Genomic DNA, 10,102 nt, shown 5'->3' with positions numbered 1-10,102 from the left:
AAAACCTAATAAAATATTATATTGAAATTATTTTTTACAGACATGTTAGATAGACAGGATGTTGTTTTTAGAAGATGTTTTAATTCAAGTAATTTATTGAATACAATAAAGTAGCGTATGAGTTTCGTTTGTAAACTTTTTTTTTTTAAATATTATGTTCTAAAATATTTGACTTTGTACAAAATATATCCTATAATATATGTATGCCGAAAATTGTTCCTCCAGTGCGCACTCCGAATTTCTCGAATTTTTTCACTCATCTGTTTGCTAAATGTTTGATTCAGAATTGAAGATTAAATACATGTGAAGGTAGGTGAAGGATGGTGCTGCTTAATCCGAGTTATTTTAATTGATTTAAACAAGAGCTAGGCGAGAAGTTTACATTTAAATCGAGTTCGGTGGATTGTCAAGGGATGAAGTTTGTTGGATGGAAAAAAGGATGTAGGCAGGTACGTAAAGAAAAATAATTTGCAAAGGCCGTTTATTTTGTATAAAAAGCAGGCAACTCAAATATCAAAGAAATCTATAATCGCATTAAATTATTAATTAACAACTAACTTAGGAGTGTATGACAAAAAGCATTTTCCTATTCCAATGGCAGCGCCACACGAACGGGGGCTTAAAACTAAAAAATTGCTTGGGTTTCTGTTTTTTCTGTATTGTTTTGATTTGGGGAACCGGTACAGAGGAATTGTTTGCTGCTGGTATAAAACGAGGAAGAATCGTCACTGACAACGTTTGGATTCTAGGCTAAATTAAGTCTATGACCTATTTATTCACTTAAATACGCTTGACTACCGCATTTAAATCATCATTATCGTTTCGCCAAGCATCATCGCAATCACTTTAGCATCATCGTCCTTAGTACTTTGAGGAGTGAGTTTCATTTACCATCTTCATCAGTTCTTCCCTTCTTGACCACAGTCCTTCAAGCGGAGGAGGAGGAGGATGGTCCGGCTGGCTCGTCTCCCTTAACGGCCGACGCATAGGATCCACCGGGTTTCTCCGCTGCAGGCGCCGCCTTGGCATCGCCGCCACTGCCTCCAGCACCGCCTGCTCCGCTCGGCGGAACGCCGGCTGCTCCGCCGATGCTCACGCCACTGTTCAGGCCTAGAGTTTGAGGTGAATCAACTAGAGAATTGGTTTGGATTTGGATTTGGTTGTGGATGTGTGTGAGTGTGGAGTGTGTGCGAGAAACGAACTGATTAGGCACCTTTGATATCCATTGCGTAGTGGTCCTCAAGCCGCAGGTCGTGCCTCTTAATCAGCTGGCACTCTGCCCCCTCGACGGCCGGAATGGAGTACACGTACAAGTACCCGTCTTGCGAGGCGATCAGCAATCTGTTACCATTTTAAGAAAAAACTTGCTCCAATTAAAGTTAATAAATAGGGAATGGATCTGGTTACCTGAGCTGCTTCTGTATTGTGGCGATGGCGCACATCCGGCGGACTCCCGCCTCCGGCAGGGTGACCGAGGCGAACGCCCTGCCCTGGCTGAACACATCGGTCACCTGCGTGGGCAGGTAACTGGTGACCGTCCTGCCCAAGAATCTAAAAAACGAGTAACTTGCATGAGAGAGTAGATTTGGTGATTTGTGGAGTTGAGTTGGTTGAGTTGTGGTTGTTGTTGTAGTTGAGGTGGTTGGTTGGTTTGGTTTGTGTTTGGTGGTTTCGCAAAATGAAAGAAAAGAAAAATAGATAAATGTCAAGTGCCACTCAAGGAACGAAATAAGAAATCAAAAGGTAACATCCCTACAAACATTACTTTAATCTCAATTTTTAATGACTTTTCCGAATTTATGCTTTTTTTACAAACTGGCAAGTAAAAGAAAGAAATAAAGCTCCTGAGGGTATGTGTTCCTAAAAAATCTTGGAAAAAAATGAATGAGAAATAAGAATGGAAGAATGGTTCGAGAGACGACAGCACACCCACACCTTAAACACTGACCCTGCGACCATAACTATCTACAAAGCATCGGGGAAGAGTACCGCTTGCAAGTTAAACCCCGCTTACCCCATCCAGTCGTCGGTCGTCTGCTTGCTGCCGTGGTTATCAGCGGTCTCCGCGCCACTGCGATCCAGCCGGAAGATGTGCACCGTCTCCGTATTCGAACTGGACACCAGATAATCGGCGCACGTGCTGAACGACAGCGAAACTATAGACACGCACCGCTTCAGGCCTCGTCGCAGCTCAAAGAGTCGGCTACCGTCCTGGGAGCTAAACACCCGGATCACGGTTCCCCGTTCACTGGCCGTGGCTATCTCAGTGCCCGAGGGACTGAAGGCCAATGCCGCCAGCGGAGTGTCGTGGGCGGGTATCATGGTCTTAGCGTGCAAGTGGATGGCATCGAAGATCTGCACTTCTCCGGCGGTCACACTGCCCGGATAGGCCAGGTAACAGTGATCCGACGAGGATGACAGAGCGCACAGTCCTTGTGGATTGCACGGCGTGTCCCGGATGGTGTGCACCACCTTCATGTCTTGAATGTTGTGGATGTACAGCGACTCCTCCAGGCAGACGATCAATCTTTCGCGATTGAGTTTAACGGCCAAGATGGTGTTGGCGTAGGAGTAGTTGCAGATTTCGCTTTGCTTCTTAAAGTGGCATACCTTCAGTTTGCGGGGAGCCCGCTGGGAGACGATGGCCACCAGAGAGCTCTCGAACAGGCGCTCGATGAGGAACAGCTCATCGCTTTTGGTGTGGTAGATTTTATCCAGCGTTGAGTCAACGGAACCCAGGCTGTACAGGCTGTAGCCCCCGCTGGTGGCCACGGCAAGTGAACTGCAATAAAATAAAATCATTAATAATGTGATAAGATAAGGGTTCAGTACAATGTCCTTGAAGAGTAATAGTCTATTTCAGTTTAATTTAAAATTAAGTTAATTATAAAAAATATTTAACAGTAAAGACTGAATAAATATTGATCTCTGAAACAGGCTTTTGATGTAATTTAAATATTATTTTGATAAAATAACACATTTTGGGAACTGATAAGGATTCCACCTTGTCATATCATTAGTGAATGGATTTATGGTGATAAGATATTTGTTTAAATATAGGTATCTAAGCCTAAAATAGGCAATACAAATATTTTTCTTTTCCAAACAAAGGGAGAGAGGGTGTCCTTAGCCAATGCCCACTGTAAGAAACCCCCATGCTTACGTTATGTTCTGGTTAAAGTTGGTAAACACTTCCCCCGCATCCACGTCGGGGCGCCCGAGCAGGGACATCATTGCGCCTGGCCTCTGTGCGGGTGTCTGTGTGTGTGGGCGTGGGTGTCTTCTCTGGGGAGGGGCTAGAGTCCTGCAACAGATTGGGGGGATAGAAAATTAACAGCTAACCGAAAGAATTGCAAAACTGCGGTTTTCGATTGCGAATTACGTCGAGTGGCGTGCGGGAATGGCGCAAGCAACGCATGGGGCACAAATGAGCAGTGAATATAATAACAAATACAATATTTTGCTCTGCTGCTGATAATACCAGCAACAACAAACAAAACACACTCATACACACGCGTGCGAAATCTACGTGACTGGGAATCGTTTATTTTTACCTCTTTGTAACGCTTACGCTTCTACTTGATATTTTTCTATATTCGCGGGATACCTGAAATGAGGACTTTAGAGCTGCACGACTTTTATTTAACTGAGCTACGCAAAACTTAATGATATTTGGATTTTTTGTCGCGCAATTGTTTTTGCTCCCCACAATAAACCCACACATAAACACGAGCAGTGTTGCCAGATGGTTGCCAGAACTGCAACAAGAGTACCATCACCAACAGCCATCGTATTGCAACACTGTGAGAAAAAGTATTTATGTTAATTAGAAATTTGGATGTTTTTTAAATTAATAGTTATATTTTAGTTAAATAGGTTTATTTGACTTAAATTTACACAGTCTTTTATGTACTACTAAAGGGTAGAATAAGGTAGAATTTAGATAAACAGATCAGACATTCAGAATTTTAATAAATTATATCTATTGAAAATAACATAACTTAAGAATAATTAAAATAAAAAGTTTTAATCTGAAAGATAAAAAAGGAATCCTAAAAATGAGCCACTGAGTCTGGAGCAGGAACTCGTTTTCTGCCTCATCCCTGGTTCGTTAATCGAATGGCCATCCCTGCTGCCCATATGAAAAAAAAAATAAAGTAAAATTACATTTCCATCTTTTTAATATGCAAATTTCTGGTCGAAATCTAGTGAACTCCGGACAATAAAAGGCGTTTAATAATGTGACGTGGCTGACTCCCGCCGGAACGTTTCGTGCCTTCTCCAAGGAATCGTAATCCAAGTCCAGACGACAAAATCGATGGTGATGCTGTCTGGGAAAAAGTGCATGTGCATTAAATCGGACTACTAAGCAATATGGGCCATAAAATCCGAAATGCCCGGTGACAAAAGCGAGGACAAGTAATCCATAAGCCCAATTGCCAGTTAAAAGTGGTTCCACAGCTCCAATTCGGAAAGATGCAAACAGAACCGACAACATGAAACAAAAGCAATAACAAGGTGCTCGAACCAAAATAAATACATACCTACAGACACTCGAGGGGGTGGATATGTATTGAGGTGGCTACTTTTTTTTTATACCACAAGCTTCGAGTCTACTTCAGCTGATTACACAAAAATCCTCAAAAATATTTATGTAAGTATGTAAACAAAGGGGTGGACAGGCCCACCTTGGCTTATAATCGGCTGGGTTGCGTTTATTTCGTGCCGCGAGGGCTGATAAGAAAAGTGTGCTTATCTTTCATCTCCAACCTGGCTGCTCTCGTCCGGTGTCTGTTCTATTCTCTAGTACTAGTACTACCGCTACTCATACCAATACGGCCCCCCATTGTCTTTGCTAGCCCGCGTTTTTGTACCCTAACTAGAGGTGGTTTTAATAAGTGGCAAGGTTTAGTTCAACCCTATTTCCAATAGCTACCTAATTAAGATTTTAAATTAGATTGTTAGTATTAATTAAATGAACTAATAGTTTATTAAAATAGTGTTAAATTGATAAACAAACTCTGTTTAATTTTTAGAGAAATAACAAAAAAGGGCATCCAACGTTCGGCCTTCTAGTCTAATCTCCCATTTATAATTTTTTTCTAATCAGCGTCAGCACTGTGCGTCGTGATTTGTAGGACCGTAAGATGGTAGTACTCCACGCACAGTACCGTTATCGCTCTCATCGGGCTCTGTTCAGTTTTCCTACCAGTACCGTTCAGTTGTACGAGTTCCGTATTTTTCCATACCACCAATGAAGTTCCTGGAAGGAGAAGGGTACGTGACGGTGGGGCGATGGGATCAAGGGGACTGTGGAGATCGCAACCCACTGCACTCGGTGTGCTGTTTACTTTTTGTTGGTTTGCGCCAAGCTTAATTACAATTAAATTTTGCATTCATTAGGCATTGTCGGAGCCACTTTCGCGCGACAAGCCCACACAGTGTCGCCGAAATGAATGAATGTCTGGCGAGTTCTGATAAGGGCCGTTAGAGGCCGTTTTTCCAGGGTGGAGACCCACTGTGCGCCGTGTACTTTTTGACTTTTAGCTAAAGCGATTCCTATCGAGGTGATTGTGCAGATTTCGATGTGTTTCCCCCACTTTTAACCCTTGAGAACGGCGGTACTTGTCACAACAGCTTGCCCTCTGTGCTCCAAAAATGTGCTCCTTCAAAATGAAGAATCTAAATTAATATTTTGGTAAATTTTCACAGTTCCCAGCTAATATCTCTTTATATTTTGTGTTTTCCAGACAACTGTCCATAATGTCCGACGGCGTGAGCATTTTGCACATCAAACAGGAGGTGGACACATCCTCGGCGGGTGGCGGAGCCTCCTGCTTCAGTCCGGGGTCCAAAGCAACCACCACCACCACACAGAGCGGCAGCAATGGCATGAAGTCCTCGCCATCGGTGTCGCCCGAAAGGCAGCAGTGCAGCTCTACGACTTCCCTCTCCTGCGATCTTCACAACGTCTCGCTGAGCAACGATGGCGACAGTATAAAGGGCGGTGGAACGGGAAGCGGCGCCAGCGGAGGTGGCGGCGGAACAAATGGCGCCAATGCCAGTAACGCCAGCGGAGGAGCAGGATCAGGATCCGTACGGGATGAAATGCGGCGACTGTGCCTGGTGTGCGGCGATGTTGCGAGTGGATTCCACTACGGCGTGGCCAGCTGCGAGGCGTGCAAGGCGTTCTTCAAGCGGACCATTCAAGGCAACATTGAATACACGTGTCCGGCCAACAACGAGTGCGAGATCAACAAGAGGCGACGCAAGGCCTGCCAGGCGTGTCGCTTCCAAAAGTGCCTTCTCATGGGAATGCTCAAGGTAATCCATCAGTTACAAACCCAAGTTTATGATCTAAAACCTGATTTCCCTTTTAGGAGGGCGTGAGGCTGGATAGAGTCCGAGGTGGAAGGCAGAAGTACCGGCGTAATCCCGTGTCCAACTCCTACCAGACTATGCAGCTGCTCTACCAGTCTAACACCACCTCGCTCTGCGACGTGAAGATTCTAGAGGTGCTCAACTCGTACGAGCCGGACGCGTTGAGCGTTCAGTCGCCGCCGCCTCAGCAGCAGGTTCATACGACTTCCAGTGCCAACGACGAAGCCTCCTCCTCCTCCGGAAGCATCAAACTTGAGTCCAGTGCCGGAGTGGTCACTCTCAGTGGAACGTGCATTTTTCAAAACAACAACCACAACGATCCCAATGAGATACTCAGTGTCCTGAGCGATATCTACGACAAGGAGCTGGTGAGCGTGATTGGATGGGCCAAGCAGATCCCAGGCTTCATAGACCTGCCGCTGAACGACCAGATGAAGCTGCTGCAGGTGTCCTGGGCCGAGATCCTCACGCTCCAGCTAACCTTTCGGTCCCTGCCCTTCAATGGCAAACTGTGCTTCGCCACGGACGTTTGGATGGACGAGCTCTTGGCGAAGGAGTGTGGCTACACCGAGTTCTACTACCATTGCATGCAGATTGCTCAGCGAATGGAGCGCATTTCGCCCAGAAGAGAAGAATACTACTTGCTGAAAGCCCTCCTGCTGGCCAATTGCGACATCCTCTTGGACGATCAGAGTTCGCTGCGCGCCTTTCGCGACACGATTCTCAACTCCTTGAACGATGTCGTCTATCTCCTGCGCCATTCGTCGGCGGTGTCGCACCAGCAACAGCTACTTCTTCTGCTGCCGTCGCTGCGGCAGGCGGACGACATACTGCGGCGGTTCTGGCGGGGAATAGCCCGCGAGGAATCGGTCACCATGAAGAAACTGTTCCTCGAGATGCTCGAGCCGCTGGCCAGGTGAAACCCAAGCAGCCAATCTAGTTGATCTAGCTGATAAGCAACGGTGCAATATAGTCATAAGTTGGGCGTATACTAGACTAGATTAAGCGTAGGATAAGCCCCTGTACATAAATAGTAAATACTTGTCGGGTAAGATTAGTGCGCAGAGGAAAACCTCCTTTTAATTTTCTACCAACTAAAGCAACTGAAACCCTACTTAAGCCTAGGATCGGGGCGTGTCTATACAGGTTGTTTTTTATAGTCGTACCACCACGATAAGTGGGTGAGTCACGTCCCCCCGATTATTTGTTCAAATGAAGTCCCACTAGTAATGATATGCCATTAAGCTTCCGACTCTGGTGAAATTGGACAAAAGTACACAGGGAAGATGGGTCTGTTTTAAGTTTAAACTCTAAAGTAGGTCTAAATAGGTCTTACACGACAGTGTATAGTGTTCTTTAGCTTAGGATGGCTGTATCCCAGTGAATTTGTTGTTAGAGCCAAATCTGGTAACCTTAGTTGCCCCTAAAATAGCCATTATTCTCGTATAGAGGTTTCTTCGGAAATATTCGATCAACTTCGGAACTAAACATACTTTTAGTTTCGCCTATAATTTTGTTCGGTAAATGTTCGATTAGTTTACCCCAAGGTCCCAAATAATTATGAAATAAATGTGTACTTTGTGAACCTTGCAGTATTTAATAGTTTCCTTTGCGGGGCGCTGCTTGAGGCGCCCAAGAAAAATGTCCTATTGCTTCGACCGCATTTGTACGACAGTGGCTCCCACGTTTTTACCATTAAGTCTAGTGTTTCTTCCCAAAACTGCAAGGATATCGCGAGGTCTTACGGCCTACAATTAGTGCTATCGATGGTCTTATTTACAGTTGCAGACTAGAGACGTTGCATCATCACCAACTAAAGCTAATCCCCATTATTGCTAAATTAAGGCGACTCGAAGTACTTGTTGGAGCTCTCCTGGAAGCGATCACTGCGGGCCAGCTCGTTCCGAAAGTAAGAGATGGTCCGCTTGAGTCCTGTTTCTAAAGGCACCTTCGGCTCCCAGTGGAGGTGCTGGCGGGCACGCGTGATGTCCGGTTTCCTCCGCTGCGGATCATCCTCCATGGCCTTCGTCTGCCGGATCACGCTGGGCCCTCCCACCAGCTGTTTTATGATTTGGGCAAACTCCCCAATCGTCTGCTCCACCGGATTGCCCAGGTTGATCGGCTGTGTGTAGTTTGAAGCCATCAAGGCGATGAGCCCATCCACCAGGTCAGAGACGTACTGAAATGAGCGTGTTTGCTTCCCATTTCCATAGACCGTAATGGTTTCGTTCCTCAGAGCTTGCAGTATAAAGTTGGACACCACGCGCCCGTCGTTCATGTGCATCCTGGGTCCATAGGTGTTGAAAATGCGAGCCACTCGCACTTGCACTTTTTCCTGGAAATATACATACGCGCCATTAGTACCAGATTGGTTTCAAAGCTTGGGAATGTGGTCAGAGATCGGGAATCTTATCTCGTGACAAGCGGCCGAGCGGAACCCTTAATTAATGGAATACCAATTGAGATCATTTAATGGTCGACTGCTCTGGTGGAATCAGGAAAGAACTGCTACAGTTCTGGATTTATTCCAAGGGCTACTATTTATCTTTTCTCAAAAGAAGTGAAGATATATTTGGACATCAAAATAAAAATGAATAGGGGATTTTTCTACATTATCTATCTACTTCGGGGTGATTAAAAAGGGGAGATGCTTGCTCATAAAAAACTTCCCAGAAATTATGAGCAAACGAGTGATTGCAATTTAAGAAAACAATAATTTGGGAGTGATTCATTGAACCCTACCTGCTTGGCGTACGCATAGCTGAGGGTTTCGGAAACCCGCTTCCCCTCATCGTAGCACGCCCTCGGTCCGATGGGATTCACATGGCCCCAGTAGGTTTCCGGCTGCGGGTGAACGGTGGGATCGCCATAAACCTCCGAGGTGCTCGCTATGAGAACCTTGGCCATCACACGCTTGGCCAAGCCGAGAACATTAATAGTGCCCATAGTGTTGGTCTTGATGGTCTTCACCGGATTGTACATGTAGTGGGGCGGCGAAGCTGGCGAGGCCAGGTGGTATATTTCGTCAATCTCGATGAATAGAGGGTTCACTATGTCATGATGAATCAGCTCAAAGTTCTCGTGGCCCAGCCAATGCTCGACATTCCGTTTGCGGCCAGTAAAGAAGTTGTCAACCACAATTACTTCATGGCCCTGGACCATTAGGTCGTCCACCAGGTGGGAGCCCACAAATCCAGCTCCTCCTGTAATGAGGATACGTTTGCGATTCTTGTAGTTAAGGTACTTGACTTTCGGGTATTTTCGAGGAGTGCTGGTTTGCAGGGAACGGATCTGCTCCTCCAGATGAGCCAGGTGCTCCCTGGTCCGCTGCAACTCGGCTTTCTGTTCGCGGATCAAAAAACTTTGCTCCTCGTAAGCCATCTGGAGGCTGCTCTGGACTGAATTTTCTGTCGGAGGCAATCGCGCTTGGGCACCTTCTGCAGGGCTTACTTCCGAATTGCCCGCCGAGACACTGACCGCCCTGTACAGGTAGACCGCGGCAAGAAGCAACAGCACCACGCCCGCCACGATCTTGAAACGCTTCTTGGTGGCAGTCATCGTAGGAGATTGGTCGATGCGGAGTCGGAGGTTGAGTGTTGCGGATTCCCAGTGCTTATCAGCGACTGAAATCGCCACATTGCATCCTCGGTCAGCTATTAAAACTATATAAACAATACGGCGAAAATGTTATCAAATTAGAGTGACCAACAAGTTTAAAAAA

At 45.9% G+C, this 10,102-nt stretch overlaps 3 protein-coding genes across 8 annotated transcripts; 1 reads left to right on the top strand and 2 right to left on the bottom strand.

The window, feature by feature from the left end:
* Positions 1-464: 464 nt before the first annotated feature.
* Atg18a (Autophagy-related 18a) lies at positions 465-3,743 on the bottom strand. 5 transcript variants are annotated; one of them, XM_017232945.3, is made up of 6 exons: positions 3,555-3,743; positions 3,164-3,304; positions 2,015-2,782; positions 1,408-1,566; positions 1,214-1,341; positions 465-1,131 (listed from the first exon to the last, which is right to left on the bottom strand). In XM_017232945.3, exons 1-6 carry the CDS (start codon positions 3,722-3,724, stop codon positions 929-931), a joined length of 1,569 nt encoding a protein of 522 aa, XP_017088434.2. In that variant the 5' UTR covers positions 3,725-3,743; the 3' UTR covers positions 465-928. The 5 variants fall into 5 exon arrangements, with proteins under 5 accessions (XP_017088434.2, XP_043068938.1, XP_043068698.1 ...); XM_043213003.2 differs by having other exon boundaries at positions 465-1,110; XM_043212763.1 differs by having other exon boundaries at positions 1,408-1,551; positions 3,555-3,742.
* Positions 3,744-4,105: 362 nt separating this feature from the next.
* ERR (estrogen-related receptor) lies at positions 4,106-7,973 on the top strand. 2 transcript variants are annotated; one of them, XM_017232947.3, is made up of 3 exons: positions 4,106-4,654; positions 5,751-6,324; positions 6,381-7,973. In XM_017232947.3, the coding sequence occupies exons 2-3, from the start codon at positions 5,764-5,766 to the stop codon at positions 7,299-7,301; spliced, it is 1,482 nt and encodes a 493-aa protein (XP_017088436.2). In that variant the 5' UTR covers positions 4,106-4,654; positions 5,751-5,763; the 3' UTR covers positions 7,302-7,973. The 2 variants fall into 2 exon arrangements, with proteins under 2 accessions (XP_017088436.2, XP_017088435.2); XM_017232946.3 differs by lacking the exon at positions 4,106-4,654 and adding an exon at positions 5,164-5,277.
* Positions 7,431-10,100, bottom strand: Uxs (UDP-xylose synthase). The gene is made up of 2 exons (XM_017232950.3): positions 9,124-10,100; positions 7,431-8,716 (listed from the first exon to the last, which is right to left on the bottom strand). Exons 1-2 carry the CDS (start codon positions 9,937-9,939, stop codon positions 8,222-8,224), a joined length of 1,311 nt encoding a protein of 436 aa, XP_017088439.1. The 5' UTR covers positions 9,940-10,100; the 3' UTR covers positions 7,431-8,221.
* Positions 10,101-10,102: the final 2 nt, after the last annotated feature.

This window comes from Drosophila bipectinata, chromosome 3L (genome assembly GCF_030179905.1).
Source record: "Drosophila bipectinata strain 14024-0381.07 chromosome 3L, DbipHiC1v2, whole genome shotgun sequence".
Classification (NCBI taxonomy): domain Eukaryota; kingdom Metazoa; phylum Arthropoda; class Insecta; order Diptera; family Drosophilidae; genus Drosophila; species Drosophila bipectinata.
This window is presented reverse-complemented; position numbering and strand designations above follow the sequence as displayed.

Bases quoted from the DNA above. Each gene is read 5' to 3' on its own strand.
- Atg18a (XM_017232945.3), bottom strand. From the start codon at position 3,724: ATGTGTGGGTTTATTGTGGGGAGCAAAAACAATTGCGCGACAAAAAAT. The intron at 3,305-3,554 runs GTAAAAATAAAC...AATCTGTTGCAG, and splicing joins AGCGTAAGCGTTACAAAGAG to GACTCTAGCCCCTCCCCAGA. The intron at 2,783-3,163 runs GTAAGCATGGGG...ATTTTATTGCAG, and splicing joins AACTTTAACCAGAACATAAC to TTCACTTGCCGTGGCCACCA.
- ERR (XM_017232946.3), top strand. From the start codon at position 5,255: ATGAAGTTCCTGGAAGGAGAAGG. The intron at 5,278-5,750 runs GTACGTGACGGT...TGTGTTTTCCAG, and splicing joins AAGTTCCTGGAAGGAGAAGG to ACAACTGTCCATAATGTCCG. The intron at 6,325-6,380 runs GTAATCCATCAG...TTTCCCTTTTAG, and splicing joins TTCTCATGGGAATGCTCAAG to GAGGGCGTGAGGCTGGATAG.
- Uxs (XM_017232950.3), bottom strand. From the start codon at position 9,939: ATGACTGCCACCAAGAAGCGTTTCAAGATCGTGGCGGGCGTGGTGCTG. The intron at 8,717-9,123 runs GTAGGGTTCAAT...GTATATTTCCAG, and splicing joins GCTATGCGTACGCCAAGCAG to GAAAAAGTGCAAGTGCGAGT.